Source organism: Nelusetta ayraudi, unplaced genomic scaffold (genome assembly GCF_046127955.1).
Source record: "Nelusetta ayraudi isolate G7.1 ecotype Tasmania unplaced genomic scaffold, CSIRO-AGI_Nayr_v1 ptg000031l, whole genome shotgun sequence".
In the NCBI taxonomy this organism is placed as follows: domain Eukaryota; kingdom Metazoa; phylum Chordata; class Actinopteri; order Tetraodontiformes; family Monacanthidae; genus Nelusetta; species Nelusetta ayraudi.
In genome coordinates, this window is record NW_027466081.1 from 6,527,898 (window position 1) to 6,548,071 (window position 20,174).

The 20,174-nt window shown below is 47.7% G+C and overlaps 1 protein-coding gene across 6 annotated transcripts in view; it reads right to left on the reverse strand.

Annotated features, from left to right (window-relative positions):
• Nucleotides 1-12,205: 12,205 nt before the first annotated feature.
• Nucleotides 12,206-20,174, reverse strand: part of tbc1d4 (TBC1 domain family, member 4) — a 32,257-nt gene continuing 24,288 nt past the window's right edge. For all 6 annotated transcript variants that reach the window (XM_076031120.1, XM_076031119.1, XM_076031118.1 and 3 more), the window contains 6 exons: nt 19,794-19,894; nt 19,552-19,695; nt 17,868-18,027; nt 17,601-17,770; nt 16,254-16,430; nt 12,206-15,203 (listed from right to left, as the gene is read on the reverse strand). In XM_076031120.1, the coding sequence (XP_075887235.1) occupies nt 14,973-15,203; nt 16,254-16,430; nt 17,601-17,770; nt 17,868-18,027; nt 19,552-19,695; nt 19,794-19,894 (983 nt within the window). In that variant the 3' untranslated portion in view covers nt 12,206-14,972. The remainder of the gene's footprint in view (nt 15,204-16,253; nt 16,431-17,600; nt 17,771-17,867; nt 18,028-19,551; nt 19,696-19,793; nt 19,895-20,174) is intronic.

Consider the following 20,174-nt stretch of genomic DNA (forward strand, 5'->3'; position numbering starts at 1 on the left):
GGCGAATGCTGAAAGTTTCCCCCTGACGTTGAGACCCAGGGCAGCCACACCAGCTCGGAATTCTGAATTGATGGGGCGTCTCCAGCTTTCCAACTTCACAGTGGATGGTGTAATTAAGCCTAAACTCGCAAAAATCCAACATTCGAGGCATACGGAACAAACCATTCGCTTGATTTAGTTCGGCAGCTGATTAAAGGTCACGCACACAATTCAGGTAAAGCTGAATCAGAACAACTCTCAGCATTCACATATCTTTACATTCAGGGACGTTTTTGTTCACCTCAACCAACCAGTCTCCCATGGTTCCCTGAATCAGTATAATACAGCAAACAAATTAAAAATCAAGATTCAATTAAAATGTCCAAAAATGTGGACAAATTGAAAGTGCATCCCTTAAAGGGGCTATACAAATATTTTAAAAACATTGGAAAACCATTTTTTAAAAAAATGCCCAAAATTGCTTTTATTTAACTTCAACCTGAATGTATGGTACTGCAAATTCAAAATACCGCACACTTGACCATAATCTCTCTGTTGTGTACTTTCTTGAAAGGGTCCTAACAGCTATGGCAGCTCACCACAGCGCAGAGGTGTAATTACCACGGATAGGTTACACTGGCATTACAGGAAGACAACAGGAGATTAAAGCAGGCAAAGGCACATGCTGTAAAGGAGCAACACAGCCTTTTCAAATAATCCCAGTGAATGGTCCCAAAATTAACACCCCAGCATGAAAAAAAAATATTTGTGGGCAGGCACTACACAGACTACAGGAATCAGTCAACAATATTCTATATTTAAGCTTTAAGCAGACATTTACTGTAGGCACAGTAAAGCTTTGCGGGGGTTCAGTGAGCCAAAAATCTGTTTTTCCACGTGGTGAGGAGTTTGGCGTTGAATGGAGCAGAGCCGGAGAAAAACAGTAGAGTAAGAACGGATGTCTCCCCGAGGGAGAAGAGAGATTTCCCTCGCTCCTTGATTGAAAGTCTGGAAACTGACAAAAGAAAATGAAACAACTTGAAATAACCTTCTTTCTTTTCTTTTCTCTTTTTTCCATCGGTACGGCGGTTATATAAATGTAATTTATGGCGCGGCAAGGCCACAGCATTAATGTCACAGGTGCGTGCCAGCAACTTTGACAGCTGTAAAAGTCGATATTTATGGACGGTGAAAGGCTGACAAATCTGGATCGGAGAAGGCTAATTTGTCGGCAAAAAAAACAAAACAAAAAAAAACATAACTTCTCAATTTTGAACTACAATGTAATTCCATAAATGGTGTAGACTTAATTCAAGGGGACTTGGTCGATGTTTAGACAGAGGTGTCGCAATCCTCCGATTGTTATTGAAAACGACTGGATGATGCACATAGCTGAAACGTTACACCGCTACGTGTTTATAGAGCGCGTTTAGCCACAACGCCGCAGAGCAAGAGAAGAGGAACATTTTCCACGTGGAAAAAAAAAAAAGGGAAAACTTACAACACACTTGAATGAATTGTTTTCCTTTTCAGTCGTTGGCTACTGGCGAGCCAATAACCTCACTTCCATTCACTGGGCAAACAGGCATTTAAAGAGCCATAACTAACTGAAAGGGTCCCGGAGGGAGGGAGGGTTGGGGGGGGTGCTCTGACTGACGTATGTGTCTCCAGGGCCTGCAAGGTCTCGCTGCAACAGTGCTGTTGTTCTCCCCGCTCCAGCAGCCTGGGTCTTCTTGGTCGCCTCCCCCTCCCCCCATTCCCTCCCGCCCCTCGGTTTTCCAGAAAGACCCCCAAGCGATGCTCGCTTTCAGCGGGGCTGAAGCAGTAAGCTGAAATTAAAGCTGTTTCTCTGCGGTTAGTTAAATAGTTGGACAGTGAGAGCATGGGGTGGCCGGGAGTCAAGGCTAAGACTGTCTGGGCCAGGGAGTGGAAATCAGAAGAAGAAAAAAAAGGGGGCCAACGAGTTAGGGAGAGGAGGGGAGGGGAGAAGGAGGAGGAGGAGGAGGTGGGGGATGGGTAGAGTAGGGGTGCAAATAATAATAATAATAATAATAATAATAATAATAATAATGATAATAAAAAAAGGCTGATAAAGGCTGTCATGGTGACGCGGTACCAAGGGCTTTTGAAATGCCAGTGATGAGAAGCCGAAGAATGTGGCGGGTGTGTTGGGTGTTCCTGTGAACCGGTGAGCTTGCGCTGTCACTCCTTCAAGTCTTTCTACGCTTGTGCAGCAGCGGCCGGGGGAAGGAATTCATTACATAAGAAGGGCCGGATATTCACTTAACGCATGGTTATCTAAGAGCGTGCAAGGGAGGGTCCAAAAAAAAACTGAACAAAAAAATAGATTCCCAAACTTCAGCCCCTGTATTGACAAACTGTCATATATCCAAGCGTATCAGCGTCCGTCTCTCAGAACGGTTAATAGCCGCCTCATTCTTTCCGACTGCCGTACAGAAAGTTGCTGATCATGTGGTTGTTCTGGAGGTCTGGTGCCCCGTGGCTGGACTTCGGCATTTCTTTCTTTCAATTATATAACTGAATAGCATAAATCTGGGCTAAGGAGCAAAGGGGTGGAACCGCCGAGACGATCTGACCCCCTCCCCCCCCCCAACCCCCGCCATGACTTGCAAAAGCTTGGCTGCGCGGCCGGGCCGACCCGCATTCTTCAGCCTCCGCTCACCGCGGTTTGAGGTGATCTGAGGCGTATTTTATGCACAGCCCTGCACGGCTCTTAAAGAGTCGGGGGGGGCGAGGGGTGGTTCAAAAATGAACCAAAAACCACATCACTCTTGTCAACAGCCAGTTTCCTGATGGATGATTTCATCCCCGGGCCTCACGGCCCCGCGTCCCGGGCGCCCGCTTGTTCTGCAAGTATCCTGCGTGAAGGAAATCACAACACAGGCTTTTTATTTTCTATTTTTATGCCTGCTGGACGGCGTACAAGTGAAACATTTTCCCTAATGTTTCCAGGCCACAGTGAATTTGGCCCCGCGCAACGACTGGAATGGTGAGGAGCGAATTCCTGAGCCAAGTTCCTTTAAATCCACAGGGTTTTTTCGCGCAACATATGGATCAGTCTTCCAGGAGAAACGGGAGCCAAGACATCTGTGGGACTCGGCGGAGACTGATCCCCTTCTACCAGAACACTGGGAATGGGAAAAAGCGGGATTATCTGGTCACATTGCATATCGTCGGCGTATATCCTATACACTCGGCAACAATAGCGCGTACGCGGCTCCGCTGTCGTCGAAGAAGAAGAAAAAAGCTTTTGGAAGGGAAAACGCGCGGCGCAATTTAAATAACACACCCCAATTAGCATGTGCTCTGTGGCCCGCTCGCATGTTCTCCAGACTCTTTCGTAGACGGGCGTCCATAATCGCGTCTGAAAATTGTGTCAGGGAGGGCAGCGCTCGCAGGGGGAAAAAAAACGCATCCATCTATCCATCCGCCCGTGCAGAGGTTTTTCATTATTCACCAGCCGCTGCGCTGCTGTTCAGCGGAGGTCTCGGCGCCCGGCGAAGAGTCCCTGCCCGCTTGAGGCTATAGGGACGGTAATGGGGATGACGGCGAGGCGGGCTTAACCGTTTTCAGCCCGTCATGTTTCAAACTTGCAATAATGTGGCAAAAGGAGGGGATTATTTCATCACGGCTCCGGTGTGATATCCGTGACTTCGTAGGTGTGGACACGTCTGAAAATTTGTCTGAGGTTCTGCCATTGTGTGAGTGAGCTATAGTTGCCCAGGCTCAACGGAGAATAAAAGTTGATTTGAGTGTTTCAATGTTTTCTTTTTGTGATTATTTGTGGGCAAGAAGAAGGGAAAAAACATTTTTCCTGTCGAGCCTTCGCACAAACATGACATCCACGCAGGGGTGGAAGCTTGTGCTCTCGCAATATGTGACCTCCTATGTCCTAGAATGCTTCCTCCACCCAGCCACACCCCCGTGCTACCCACACACACACCAACACATACGCACGCACGCACACACACATACACACACACTCTCTTCACACAGGCCAGGTTGCCAGAGCTACACAAACTCCCACCCATTAGCGGCAGGATTCCAGGATAACCATGGCAACCAGTCTCTCACCCCCGGGGAGACGAGCAGTAGATCTGAAAGGCTCCATTCAATTTCCACATCCCAGTACAGCACACACAAAAGGACACACATGCGCATTTTTTTCTTCTTTTTTTTTTTTTCTTTTTCACACACTAACACACACTCACTGACGCACGCACGTGCACGAGCGTGGACACGTCCGTACGCAACCCACTTGCTCTAAACAGCCTCGCAGTCACTTCAGCCTTCCCTGCCTGCCTGCCTGCCTGCCTGCCTGCCTCCCTGCCTCTCTGCCTGCCTGCCTGCCTGCCTCCACTGGGGTGAGTGGGAGCTTGTTAGAGAGACCACACACTACATCCTCTCACCCACGGTCCTCAAAAGCACACGCACGCCGAGCCTTGGTGAAACGTTAATGACACCTCAGTCGTTCTAAATTAAAATGACTTTAAAAAGAAAAAAGAGAGAAAGAAGAAAAAGAAGGAGAAGAAGAAGAAGAAGAAGCATCTTCCGCCGACCGCGAGCCATCTGAGCGCTGGCGCCGCATGTGCACCCTCGTATACCCACTGGTGCGATGTCACATGGGGAGCGTGGAGGTGAGACTTGCATCATGTGTCGCTCGTAAAAATGATTTTTTTTTTTTCCCTCTCACTCTCTCTCTCTCTCTCTTCCGCTTCCCGCTCGCAGACTCCAACTACAACAGAGTTGAGGAGAGTGATGGAGGGGGGGAAAAAATTACATAACGCGCCGGGGCGAAAGAAGAGAACGCCGGTGGACTGTAAAAAGGAGGGAGAAGTTGAATACGCGGCGGCGGCGGCGGCGGCGGCACTCATCGGAGGCTTAATAAGGACGTCGTGATGATGACGCTGGTGAACCCCCCCCCAACTCTCCTGATCCCACCCGCCCCCCATCCCACTTGAGCGAGCGCAGCGTGCAACCCCCCCAACCCCAAGTCTCCTCCCGTCTCAAACAGTGGAATGTACTTTGCCGGCTCTAACCGGGAGGAGCTGGGAAAGGTTAATGGCACACAGTGGGAAATCAGACTCTGCCAGCATCGCGCGCCGACATGGCGAGCGGTGTGACAGATAGGTATAGGGCGGGGGAAAGAATGGATAGAAATAGGCTATTTGAGGCGCGGATAATGAGTTCCTGTGAGACAAATGAAAGGGGGGGGGTCGGTCGGGAGGGGGCAACGTGTGGGTACGGGTAGGACATTCAGAAACATAAAAGAGCGACAAACAGAGCTCCTGTTGACATTGGAGCCCACACAGACCATTATAAGTGCAGCCCGGGCTTGGAAAATTATCTATTCAAGAAAAGCCGCCAGAGTGGTGAGCGCGCGTCACTCAGACCCCTTTGTGTGTGTGTGTGTGTGTGTGTGTGTGTGTGTGTGTGTGTGTGTTTGCGCGGACACAATGCCGGTTGATTTTGTTGAGGTGAGGACGTGGCGGACAGGTGGGAGGATCGGCGCAAATCAGGTCAGCAAGTTTGACGGGGAGGGGCGCAGAGACGATGAGGGTATAACAAAGAGGGAGATGTAGCCCGAGAGAGGGACGGAGGTGGAGGAGGAGGAGGAGGAGGAGTGGAGAGAGAGGCTGGCACTAATGATGGGTGCGCCCTGGGCCACTGCAGTACAGCTGTCTCTCCCACACCACTTCAGCTATGTCAGATTGGTGTTAGCGCGCGCTCCCCTGAACAGCTGGGTGGCTCAGAGGAGGGTGGAGGCGGGGGCAGAGGTTGGAAACTGTGGACAGCAGTGTCCCGCATCCTTCAATTTGATCATTTTGCCATCACCATTGGAGGGGCATCTTATGCAGAACTCTCGAAATCAGCCGGGACGGCTCACATTTCACCTGAAGTCAGGAAGGACGTCTCGCAAACATCCAATAGGTAACGTTTTAAAAATATCCACGAACCAATCAGCTTCCCTCAATGGATAAAGAGAACAACAGATGACCAAGAGAAAGATGTGACTGCAAGTTATAAACAATGGCTGCCAATGAAGAGATTTGCCACTGCCACCAGAACCATAAAAAACATGAAAATTGTACTGAGAGCTTTTCATGGTGGACAACGTGGCTTTGCTTTACTCCTGATATCAGCAGGAGTTCCACTGCACACTGGAGTGGAACAGGGCCGTTATTCAGTAATCTGAATACTTCCCTTCAATGACCCACCACCAACCAATCACCATCCGAGCTTTGCTTACCTTTTCCAATTGTGTCCATATTGACAAAATCTAGTCTGATTTACTTTCAACACTTACGTCAATGCCTAAAAAGTAAAACAAACAACTATAACTCACAATCAAAAGTTCTATCTACAGTAACTCATCAATCGTATTGACATTCAGCCAGACACACCATCACCACCGCTAACTTGGTCACTCCCAGCCTGGTTGACATGTCACATCACACAACCATTGGTCAAAAGATGAACATCCAACCCAACTGAGCAGGGTGCAAGTCTGCCTGAGCAGCTTCATAAATCCCAGCCCTCTCCCTCACAGCCATTAAAACAACAATAGACTGAATCACATCATCCCAGAGTAGTTTAGCACTGATCTTGAACGAGAACCGCCTGCTATCTGCGACCCTCCCCTCTAGCCAATCAACACAGCGCATTTCAGCCTGCTGTCTATCAGAACGCCGTGCAAACGTCTAGTCAAATAATTGACAAATAAAACAGGCAATCGGGAGAGAGACGGATTGTTTGTGGAGGAACTGAACATTTTATCTTCTGATTTAGCGATCAAGCTAAAGGGGAAGTTGAATAAATAAATAAATAAATAAATAAAAATTGTAAAGTGCTCCTTTCCGTCCTTGGGCAGGTGGCCAGATTGTCCATATGGTAGAACTGGATTTGGTCGCAATGTAACCGCACCAATCTGTGTCTTTTGATGAGACAAAGGTGGTTGTTGTGAATAAAAAACAGGAAGCTTCTGCAAGTCTATAAACAGTTATAGCATGGACTAATATCACATTCGATCTGATTTGTTGCTGCCCAACATTAGCCACCTCTCGCTAACCTGTGGCTAGCCGCTTAGCACTGCACTGGTTAATTAAAGTCTATGGCAACCAAAAAAAGTGGTGCCCAGTTTTGTTCTTCATCTGATGTTAACATTCTTTCCAATTATGATAAAACTATAGCAGCATCTACACAAATCTATTTACACACAGCCGTTGTTTGCGACATTGAGTGTCTTCTCCTGCTTCTATTAACTAATGCTGGCCGGTGATGGAGTCTACTGAAATGTAAAGAGCAAGTGAGAACCTTGGCCTGGCTGGACGTTGGGAAGAGCTGAGATGTGAGTGATTCAGCTGCCCAGAAAGGTTAACAGCCTTTCTACAGCCGCCACTGGATGTTTTTTTTTTTCGTCGACAGTCCAGCATGTCGGTGCGTGCGACATCCTGAGTTGCCAAAGTGGGAACAAAATAGCGAGGTGTCAGAAAAAAAGTTTCCATTGATTGGTAGGTTGGGCCATCTGACAAGAACCTTTGACTGCTGGGAAACTTTATCAAGTTTCCATCAAGTCTGACGTCAGCAGCCGTGCACTGATTCACTCACATCTTTGAGTCTCCTCTGTGCCCTCAGGGGCCTTGCGAGAAGGATACGTGCACTGTCACACTAGCTGCGTTTCCATTAGAATTGAGCAAAACCTAAATATCGCAATTAAAGAAACTGGTCATGGAAGCAGCTAAACTTTGAAAAAGAAATATCACTTTTATTTTGCGAAAAAACTGTAATGGAAACGCAGCTACACACACACACACGCACGTGCACGTATGTCCAATGATGTCAGAGGTGCTTGTCCAACCTCGCCTCACACACACACACACTCCCAGCGTCCCCTCTCACTGATGTCACATAGGCGCCGGCTTAGCCCTGAACACACAGGCAGATTAAAAGCGGCTCAGGGGCCGACAACACCGGACTTGATCTTTACATATCATTTGCACTTTTATTGGACGGGACCGACAGCGCATGTAGGAGGATGTGTGGCCCGTCTGACTCACTCCTTGTCTGTCTGACCACCCCCACCTCAGAGCCTGGCGGCGCTTCTCCTCCTCTTTGCTCCTCTCCTCTCTCCTCTCCTGCCTGGTGTTTGTCTTAATCACCGCAAAAGTCGGTGAAGCAGGGCTCGTCGCGGCCGCCAGATAATGGGATTTAGGGGGAAGGCAGTGTGGAGAAAAAAAAGAAAAGTTTTCTACTCTGATCAGTGGGTCGTCACCTGGGACTTCCAGACTCATTTGCTCGGGATCCCCAGGTGCAGGTCAGTCCAAATTAGAACCTCCCACATCAGGATGTTTGATGTCGAGACGTTGACGGCCTCGGAGGCGGGAGGAGGAGGCAGATTTTTCAAAAATGCTGTTTGTGTTGCCGTGCATACGCATATGCGCAACCGCATGTACAGTATATTTGTAATTCCCCTGTGTGGCCTGCGCCCGAGAGTGTTTTTTTAAGCGCCCCCCCCCCCAACGGATTCACGGACGAGCGGTTCAGGTAAGCCGGGCGTCACTCCCCGCCATGTGATGCAGCTGGTCCCCGGAGGGAGGTGGAGGGTGGGTCAGTGTGGGGAGGGAGATTGTGTCTGCTAGAGCGCTGGCGGTGGTGGGGGAGGGGTGAAGCGGACTATGTTTCCATGCAGGGCCTAATCGGTCTAAGATCATAATTCAGTTTTCTCGTCTAATCGGACTTCTCTCCTTGTCCCGGTTTACATGCAGCTGAGAAAATTGAATTATTGACGGGAACGCGTCCACCTCCCGGACACTAGGGGGCGATGTGAGTCTTTTCAGCGCGTTAACTTCAGGTTAACCTCTGTCGTCGCAAAGGAACAAAACAACTGGAGCGCGATACAACACCTGTGGATACAACACCGGTGTAATGTCCGTACTCCTCTTCAATCATCAATCTCAACGAGTTTCCTCGGAGGGAGACGAGCAGTTGCCGTCAGGACGGGGAGGGGGGCGTTGAAGGCGTGACAGGCACATCGTTAACGGCAGGACTGTGCAGGGCAGAGACTGTAGAAGATCCGTCTGCCAGCGACCAAGGAAAGCAAACGAGCCGTGTGTAGGTGTGTGTGTGTGTGAAAGTGTGTCTTCATGGTTTCTTCTCCACTTCCTGTTGTTTCAAACTCCGGCCCGTCTCACCGCTGCAGCCCCCTACGGCTGCCGCATCCGTGACAGCCGCGAGGAAAGAAAAGGTGAAATCTGTCAGCGACACCGGCTCAATCTTCTCAACCACACGTCCAGGTTTTTTTTTCTTCTTCTTCTAATTCTTATTTTTCTTCTTTCTTTTTTTTTTTTACACACCTGTGCAGTTTTGGATGGCTATGTGGTGGCCAAGGCGAGCGGGCGAGGAGTTTGTTTTCTTGCCGCAGAGAGTGGGAGAGGGACGCCGAGGGAAGGGAGCTTTGAAAGAGCCGCAGCAGCTGGTGCGTCTGAGGTGTGCGTGTGTGCGTGCGCCTGTGTGTGTGTGTGTGTGTGTGGGGAAGAAGAGAGGAATCAAGGCTAAACTATGAGACGCACTGAGAATTGTCTGTGTGTGTGTGTGTGTGTGTGTGTGTGTGTGTGTGTGTGTGTGTGTGTGTTCGTTCCCAAGGCCTCGGGGGAGCTGGCTCCTCTCTCTGGACAACACTGAGCCCACCTGAGTCTCTCTCCTTCTCTCCCCCACCCTCTCCAGCTGTTTCTCCCCCCCCGAGCCCCCAACTCATCTCCAAACCTCCCCTCATCCTCCGCCCCCTTCACCCTCCCGTCACCTCCTGTCTTCGCTCGCCAACTTCGCCCAGTCGACGCGACCCAGCCCGGCCTCGTCCGCCGCCTCAAACGTTCGGTTTCGTTTTTGTTGTTTTTTTCCCTTCTTAAGCTCAATTACTCGTCTCTCACGCGTGTAATCGCGCCACAAAATGGGGAGGGAAAAAAAAAACGCGTTCGAGGCTCCGCTTGGCAAGACAGCTGCAGCCCCGGTGCGTGTTGCGAGCTCGTGAACTCCAGCTCTTAGACGGCGCCACAAGCGAAGCAGCATGGATTCCCATATAAGGCAGGAGGACCCTTCCTAACCTCCCACTCCTCCTTCTCCTCCTCCTCCTCCTCCTCCTCTTCCACTCTCCCTTTTCCTCCTTTTCACTTCTTTATTGCAACTCGCTCACGTTGTGGACCCACTCAACCGCTCCCCCACCCCCACAACACCGCTCCAAGGTCCTTGACATGGACACACACACACATTCACAAACCACACAAGCACATGTCTTAAAGACAGGGCTGTTTGCTGCAGTTTGACAAAATAAAAAAAATACACATTTGCCGTGTTACAGTCTCGCCCTGCCACTCGCTCAACGACGACATCAAGAAATTCCGACACACGATTTTTTTCCCTTCGCATCTCGGCAAATATTAGACCAAAGTTTCAGATCCAACCTCGCAATCCCGGCGGGAGGGATGAGAGAGGAGCGGGAAGAGGGATCTGAGCGGGAGGGGAGGAGGAGATGGATCGGGAGATGAAGATAATGAAGTCAGAGACGGAGGGGGAGGGAGGGAGGGAGAGTGGTGAAAAACATAAACAGTGCCGATAAGTCCTTCGGCGGAGGAAGCGTCCTTCTCGGCCGATTCCCCCAGCGGATTCCCAGCATCCCGTTCTTCCCCCACTGCAGGATGTAACCTCGTGTGGGAATACGTCAGGAATGCGGCCCCTTTTGTTTAGCGTGCGATAGGCTCCTGTTCGGCGGCGCTCGTGTGTGTCTTCTCTGTGTGTGTGTGTGTGTGTGTGTGACGAGCTGCAGGCTTGGCAGAGGGCGATCAGTGCAACGCTCACCACCAGTCCTTTCTGGGTATGACCATCCGAGGGAAGAAAAAAAAAAAAGACAGAAAGAAAAACACCGGCCTCATGGCTGCTGTCTCCTCGGCAGACGGCGCTCCGAGGGGCTTCCAGCGTCGGTTCACACTCACCGGCTACATCCTGAAAAACTTGCGAACAAAGCGAGCAAGTCACCTTCTGGCACTCGAGAAAACACCAGCGTGTTATTAGGCAACCCAGATTTGACTGTATGCAATATTTAAAGGGTCCCATGTTGTTCCCTTCACTCAATTTACAACTTTTACTACGACGCGAGCTTCACACTCAGCTCCTCATGAATAAACTTCTGCAACAACAACACAAAAATATCTCTAAATGTTTAGCCCTATGTTTACAGCCTCCTGTTGATCTGTTTTTGTTTAATCCCATGCTTTGCTTTTGCCGTCCACGTGTTTGAGGGTATTATCGCTAATATTTTCAGAGATTTGTGGGGGTTTTTTAGCGCCCACTTTGTTCCAACAGAAGCAAGCAGGAACTAGAAATGATGTTCACTGACAATTTTTGGCATAAGGCTATTATGACTATGATGCAAGTATCAGTTTTTTTGAAGATGAAATTGATTCTAACCAAACCATGCCAAGTGCAACATGCACACTTGGTACATTAAAGATTTATATTCAGTGTTAAAGTAATTCTATATTAAAGACATTTTCACACAGGACTCTAAATTGATCTTATTCCCCTCAGAGTTACTTATAGATGTGGCAGTCGTAAACGGTGCCTTTTTAAATGGGAGACATTTCAACTGCCAACAACATATGTTGTGTCAGCAAAGAATTAAAATCACTGTCAGGGTTTTTTTTTTGTTTGCTGCCATGATCAGCTAAATTAACTGCTAATTCACTTTCTTAGCCCTTAGCGCATCATTTGCAATGACAGACTCGCCAATTTATGGTCATAATTCTTCTATTAAGGTTGAAATCAAATTGCTTTTGAGTCAATGCTCAATCCACCTGATAACAAGTCAAACACGTGCCACATTACGGCTAATTTGGACAGCACAGATGATGCTAGAATGCATCAGACGCATTCAAGGCTACAATTTAGGAGACTTGTTTCTCCGCCAGAGACCTGCGCTTCCCTTTGCTGGAAGCGCTGCAAAAGTTAAACTCCTGAAAGTCCTTTAAAGAGACTCTCCAAAACTGTCCAAGTCTACCTTGGTCTTTTACACAATAATATGTCTGCACAAAGAGAGACTATTTCAGCCCAAGGCTAGGTCCTGCAGTTTAGCCGCCGCATTGTGGAGCAGCTCGAGAACACGATTTCTTTAGGAGAGCTTGCCGTGCGCAGAACACAAGAGAGGCAAAAAGTGTACAGAAAACAAGGCAGGGTGAGGTTTATTGAAGAATTTAAGACAGCTTCTTTGCTTTGTGTAGCCCTCATGTGTTACTGAGAAACAATTGATCAATTATCAAGCGAACACAGTGATTCAAACACCAGCAGTCCATAATCGGAGCACCTGATTGAAAATACGACAAAAGGACGGGCTTAGCAAAGACACTGACAAAAAGGCCTTGTCATGGTGCCAGGCCATCTATGTTTTTCTTTTTTTTTTGGCACACAGAAACAAGATGAGTTGTCTTGGTAAACATTTTTTTTCTTTTCTTTCGTCAAGTTGCTACAGAAAAGACATTTTCTGTCTCGTCTGCATGGTTTCAGTCCAAACCTGAAGAGTGCTGAAAAGATGACTCAACAACAACAAAAAAAGTTGCCACATTTAACGTGAAGGACCTGACGGTATTTCGAACAAAAATAAAAGCACCTCTTTGGTTCGTCGGTTGATTACGCCACGATAAAATACTGCACGTGAGCAAAAGTGAGGCGGGGGGAACAACAACAACGTGTTACTGTGTCAACGTGTTACTGTGTCTTTCCACCGGGGTGAAGATGCATGTCTTGATATGTGACACGTTGTCATCTGCGCATGGGGACGTTGTATTGCGGAGGTTTCTCAAAATCACCCCAACTACTAAGAACATGTCACCATAACAGGAAAACCCAAAACAGGTTTATCAACCCGATCACACCTGACGCTGTGGAGTGGAGACGAGATGAGCAGGAACGTGGTCATGGTTTAGCGCGAGTGCATTGAATTCTTCGCGGTGCAAAAGGTCCTATGTAATAACCATTAGTTAATAGGTAATAAGTCTCCTATAAGATGCTTATTAACATATAATGTGTTTATGCATAATTGTTAATAACACATTGACAAATGATTATTAAAGGTGTAATAATGCATAATAAAACATTTATTGGCCTTAACAAGGCATTGATCTCGCTTTAGATCCGGCAGCTGCAAAAAGCATAATTAACTGTTAACAAGTGCATAGTTATATGATATTAACTATCTTATAATGGTGTTATTAGCATTATATATAAACGCATAATAGCGTTAATAAGCATCTCATAGGGAATGTATTACCTATTAACTAATACTTATTAAACAGACTTTAATTTAAAGCACCACCAAAAGTGAGCTTCAGGCTGAAGAATTTAAATGTTTTATACTGAAAACAGACACAGAAAGGCCTCCATAACTTGTCGGCAAGGACGAGAGGAGCAGCCGAGACTCCAAGTAACAAGTACTTTTCTCCTAATGGACGCTGCCTTGGTTTTGATCGCGGGGCGTTCAGGCGGCAACGGTGAGTCAGACACGGGGGAGGGATAAAACAAAACCGAGGTCTTGTTTTGAGCCGTCTGACCGTGCATTAGGCAACACTGCCTCACGGCCGCCCGCATCCGCGCAAGAGTCGAGAGGGCATCGGCCTTCGGAGGAGGCTTGCAGGTTCGAGCCCGGCCTGGAGTTTGCATGTTGCACTCCCACGGTCTGAGAAACATCAGAGTTACCGGGCGACCCTGAGTGCGGACGGTTTGTTCGCCTCTTTGGGTTGGCCCTTTGATAAACGGGGCTGCTTTCACCTTCGGACGGCTGGGATGTCGCTCCAGCACTCCCGTGACCCTGAGCGCAGGTTAAGCAGCGATAGAAAAAAAAAAAGAGGGCTGGATGGAGGTTTGAGTCACAATCAGAAGAGTCGCTGCAGCCTCTCAGAAGGAGACAGAACCAGCTTCCGCTTCTTCTTCTTCCTTCCTCTGCAGACGTTCCCCGCTAAAAACGTGACTCAGCACACGTACATATAAGGCTTGAGCCATCCCATCACACAAGATTTTTTTTTTTCTTTTTTTAAAATCAAATGTCTCTCACCGACATCAGTAGAAATCAACGCACACTTTTGAAGCATCCGCGGTGCATTCGGGTCCCTTCCTCTGTATACGTTTTATTTTTTTCTTCCTTTTGCCTGCCCCGACGCACGAACTCAGCTTCGGGGCGTCTGAATGCGGTGCAAACGACGAGACACTGCGGTCATTCACACAGGAAACTGAAGAGGCAGACGACCTCACATCCTGTCTGAGCTTTTTGGAAGAAGCACTTCCTCCTCGGCAGAGGAGCAGCAAGTGCAGTTTCGCTGTCGACGTCTCACGTGAAGGCGGCGGTTGCGGCGCTCAAGAGAGAGAGAGAGGGACGAGCGGGCAAAAAAAAAAACTAACAGAAAAAACGCACGCCGACTCGATCAGACTCATCTTTGGAGGGATTTTTACATTCACAATTATTTCAAGTCAATCAAAAAAACGAAAGGGGGGAAGAAAAAAAAAAAACCCAACAACAAAGCGATGTGGTTAGTCAGAGTTTCCGACGCAGGGAGGCTTCAAAAACAAGCGAAGCCGCAGTCCATCTTCACCTCACCTACAAACTGGCAGTGAAACGGATGAGACGCAGCGGCGGCAGCAGCAGCAGCAGCGGCGGCGGCTTTGATGGAACTGTCTGTTTGCTCTTCTAACCAGAAACCGTCCTCCCACCACTCTTTTATATATGCGAGTAGAAAATCTATCACACCGTTCCTCTTTTTTTTTATTATTTTTCCCCCCCTCTGTCTCCAGTTCGGACAGCAGTTATGACAACAGCCGCCTCAGCCGCTGAATCTCAGAAGTTTTCTCTCTCCGGCAGCCGCCCGTGCACCACCTCTCCCCTCCTTTTCCCCTCCCCTTCTCTCCTCCCCCCTCACCACCCCCTCCGGATGCCATCAGGGCTTCTTGGCTGCGGTTTTGGCTTTCCCGTTGGGCCCTGTTTTGATCTGGGTCATCTCCACATCTGTCGGGGCGTCGGGCGGAAGGCTGGAGCGCATGCGTTCGATGGTCTTCTGGTGAGCCGCCTTCTCCTGCTCCAGAGTGCGGATCATGTGCATCATCTTGCTCTCCTGCGACAGGAAGTTCTCCACGCTGGTTTCCAGCGTCTGGATCTTCTGTCTGGCGGCCTGCGCGGAAACAAGAGAGGGAGACGGAGACACAGGTGCGATCTGAGACGAGGTAGAGATTTAGGTTGGGTTCTCCTTCTAGGCCCCTTTGTTGTTTTAGTTTCTGACTGATCGCCTTCCTCTACTTTAAAGGCCCAGTGGGTAACATTTAGTAGCATCTAATTGCAAGAAAGCATACAGCAAGCCACTTGATCTCACATATGTTTTATACCAGCTCTGAGGTCAGAGTGGAAGCACAAAACCCTGAGCAGGACCACATAATGGGAATACTATGGATACATGGTGGCACAACATAGCCACTATGGACCTGTACTTTAGGTAAATATTGTAGTTGTTAGCAAATAAAAACACAACCACTACTTATTTCAAATAAGTTGTGTCCATAAAAAGCACACACATCTGCATTTTCTATCTAATCTCATGATGAAAAGGTCCAAAAACATTAAACGTTCCCCATAAAGTCTAATTTACCATCCCAGTACCATGATTACTTCCTGGGTAGTTTCAGCAGTATGTGTGCACACCGTGCCAATCATACAGACGCGCTTGTTTCAGCTAAGTTGTGGATGGCTTCAGGTGCCCTAGGCGGCCCTCTGGTGGTCTACTCAGGTACCTACTCGGTTTCAAGGTACATTCTGTGTAAACATTAATCACAGTTTCTCCAGCACTCGTTTTAAAGAGCAGCAAGATCAGCAGAGTCTGACCACAACACCTCATAGGAGTTTAATCCAACAGAATTGTATCTCTTTTAAAAGTGTGTAGAATCTATGTAGTGTCATCATGTCATAGGTCTGTGTTGTATTATAATTTGTAAGGTTTTGTTGGTGTTGTTGTTGTTTCTGGGGATAAGAGAGGAGCTGACTGAGCCGTAAAGGACCAGAAACACAGTTTGATGAACTTCATGCAGCAATCCCTTGCTGCTGTTTACGCTGTCATTTTCTTGTGTTTCACTGCCATCTATGGGTGGTCAGAGGGCACTTTAAAAACTGAAAACTGCTCAGCTCCACACTTTATCCACACATGAAGTTTGATGAGCTCTTTCCTCCTCACCTGGAGCTTTTCCAGAAGGTCCATGTTCTGTTTCTTCAGCTGCACGTTTGTCTTCTCCAGCTTGTCCAGGTGGTCCGAGTCGTTGAGCACGGCGCCGCCATCCAGCACCTCATCCTGCAGGACGTGGTACTCCACTTCGTAGGCGTGGAGCTGCTTGGAGAGGTCCATCTCCATCACCTGAAGAACAGATCATCCGATCAACGAAGAAAGTCAAGAGCAACTTTGCGAGTAGTGAAACCTACCTAAGGGTTCAGTCAATAGGTCAATAATAATAAGTCAAGTAGGAATGCAAACTATCGATTAATTCATTAATTGTTCGTCGACTGACCTTGTCGATCGATTAACGATTAATTGATCAGTGGTGATTTTTCCTGAGAACCTAAATTTCATCATGAAAAATGTGTAAAGAACACATTATCTAACCCCTAAATAATGTTGAGGGTCTAGCGTGATCCATTTTACATTAGAGAACAGTAAAAACACCCTAAATATGTATCCTCTGACTTTAAGTTGACTTCTAATGGGTCACATTTCAACTTTTTTCAAAGTTGTTTAAAAGTAACTTGTTCTATGTATATTATGACCATCACAGTATCTACAGGTGAATTGCTCTTTACCGCCACTACACTGTTATTATGATATTAACTACCCATGTACAAAATATTAAAGTTAATTGCGACTAATTTGATTTAATCGATTAAATTCTTAATCGACAAGTAATTGTTCATGGATTGATTGTTAACATCCCCCAAGTCAAGTAATCATGATAAAAAGCCTGCGTGTCCTTGTTCACTGGGAAAACTTAAATGTTGATATGCACATTATAATCACTTTAGAGGAATGAAACTCGATCTAAATTTCACCTCTGACCAACAACCAGAATTACAAAATGTTACCGTTGTGCTTTGGTCAAATTGTAAACTGCATTTTTTTTTAAGTCACGAGGTAGCGACAGAAGTCGCCTCTGGCCTCACCTCTAACTAAGCAATGTCGCAATGATTCAATGCAATGAGTTTCAAACCGTACGAAGAGGAAAAAATACAATTTCCACAATGACAATTAAGTTTTAAAGGTCCCATACTCCTGCAAAAAAAAAAAACACTCTGTTTTAGCTCCCTGTTAACCGCCTTTGAGGGCGGAGCCAAAACTAACCTTTGCCCTCACAATAGGCATAACAGTGCTTCAGCACGCACTTTCTGAAAAGGGAGTAAAAGAAGTAACAGATGGACATCGACAGGCTGGAGACTGACTTCTTTCACGATATGGCACGTTTAATCTCAGTCATCCAAACACAATTATCAATTCTAATCGCCATCTCCCTCAAAACGTTCAACGTGGTGCCGGTACCTTCACAATGGTCTGCTCCATCTGCGTTTGACTGAGCGCCGGGAGCGTGGTTTTCAAATAGTCCACGATGCTCTCAAAGCCGTCGCACTCCACTATCTCCGCCTCATGGCTGCTCAGCAGGCAGACGGCCACTTTAAAGATCACCGCCGTCCCCTGAGCGAATACAAAATCTGAAAGGAACAACAACAATTTCCCATGCATTTTTATTAAAGAAACAGCACTGTCATGGCAGCGGTAAGGGAACATGACTGGTGACACAAGATATACCAAAGACGCGGGACACGAAGCTGAGGGGGAACTGCGAGGCGAAGAGCGTGAGGAACCAGGGCGCCGCGTAGAGGCTCGGGCAGATCTCGTGCTCCTCGAAGTGGTTGTACAACTCGCGGTGGTAGTCGTGCAACAGCCTGGAGAGCTGGTACATCTGAATCTGCGGGGACGAGGAGAAGATGGGCAGAGTTTAAAGACACACACGCCTTCAAAAAAAAAAAGACGCAGGACAAGACATGTCGCGCCAGCGTTGACTGACGTGAGATTTGACAAAGCACTTGAAGAAAGGGAAAAGGAAACTTAGCGCGGGCTATAAAAGCTTGCCACAACATGTGCGAAGACCGAACCTTGCACCGGCGTTACCTCCTGCAACTCCTGACCTGAAACATTGCGTGCGACAGTGAGCCGCAGCGTGCAACAAAAAAAGAGAGAGAAAAAAAAGGAGAAGCAGAAGTTCGCAGGGGCTAAAGTTAGACCGTTATCTGCCCCTCCGGCCGCTTGCCGTTTGCAGAGAAGACAAGAATTACCTGGAAGTCCTCCGGCTGAACTCTCAGACTGAGAGAGAGCAGCAGCAGCAACAGCAGCAGCAGCAGCAGCAGCAGCAGCAGCAGCCAACTCTGGCTTTACAACTGTTCGACTGGCCGAAAGAAAAGAGGACAGGAGGTGGGAACTAGGTCCTGACTGGGCTGAATGGTTACCTGCTGCAGATTAAACATTACCACACCCGCTGAGCTCACTCTCACTCCGGGGAGGTCAGCTGACTTTTTTTCTTTTCTCTTTTTTTTTTTTTGAAACGTCAACTAGCAGGGACACGCAGGTGCAATTTGAAAACGAGGTGGAGGCGCATGACTGCTGTTTGCCGTTGCTAACAAATAAAAGCACACAGGGCCTTCTGGCAGCAGGCAGACGAGCTGCAAGGCCAAAGGGGGCCGCCCTGCACCTGCACGTCTTGCTTTTTAAACCATACTTTGTACATATGATAACCGAAACTCAAAGAACATTTCTCTGCCGAGCAAGATGGAAGAATAATCATTAATTTTAACACAGCTTCAGAAATGTTAGTTACTTAGTGACTATTTTAAATGCTTCTAAGAGAATCTGGGTCAAAGTACAACGCAAAATAGAATGAAATACAGAAAGAGATCATTAGGAGTGAGTATCAGCTAGTAGCTAACATTCCTCACGCTTCTGCAGATAAGATTAAGAAAGCTCTTATCTCATAATTTCAGACACAATAATCCTTAAAACAACTAATGATGCCGGGACAGTTCATCCTGCAGGTTTTAAAGGTCCAACATCAAAATTTGAACTATACAGAAGTTAGAAGTCCATTTTCTACTGCTTTAGCTTGGCTCACTTATTAGGGAGTGTGTGGTAACAAGCACAGTTATTGAAATCGGCCCTGTGTGATGTCATGAGGGGCACTGATTCCTCTCACAGCTTAGAGTTATCACTTCCAACCAGAGGTTTGTACCTTCTGTAACTTCTGCGACCACATTGTTTTCAAACAGGTTTTTTCAGGAGGCTGCAGAGGGCTAAATGTGCTGGGGAGCTTTAGAGATCTATGGAGTATTTGGGATGAATCAATTGAGGAAGGTGGTTCCAGTGAAGATATGAAAATATACAATATGGCTCCTTTAAAATTCCCCTGGCGTTCACGTCCACGTGCTTCACTCACGCTCACCTGCAGCGACACCATGTCCGGTTTGTACTGCAGCCTGATGCCGAGGTCGTACATGAGGAACTTGAGCATGTCGAAGGCCTGCTCTTCGCTCATGTGCAGCAGCAGCACTCCAGCCACGAAGCTGATTCCCTGACAGTAGCCGACCTGCGATGAGGCGAGAAGTGAAGAGCGCCAAACCTGTCAAAAAGGCTCAGCTTGCAGTTTTAATACAGAGTCCTGAGCAGGACGGTGGCCTGGAGTACCTCTGTATCCAGCAGAGAGTAGGCTTTGAGGATGTTGTAGAGGGAGAGCTGCCCTGCACCCAGCTGGGCTGAGAAGTACTGATGGGTGGGGAAGGTCCGGCCTGAGCGGGAAGATGAGAAACAATGTAAACTGGCTGAGCAAGAGACATTTTTGGCACTATTTCCATGTCACAAGCACAGATAAATAAATCCCATGGCCAGGAGTAATTATGTTAGTGGCTTAAGTATATTTGTCCAGTGTCTAAAATACAAGACAGTCAATAATCAATCACTTTTACTACCCTGTCCCTTTAAAACGCATGTCAACTTGAGGCCCGCGGCCAGAATCCAGCCCTGGATCGGACTGCAAGACCTTAAATGGTGCCTGGTTGAGTTTGAAAG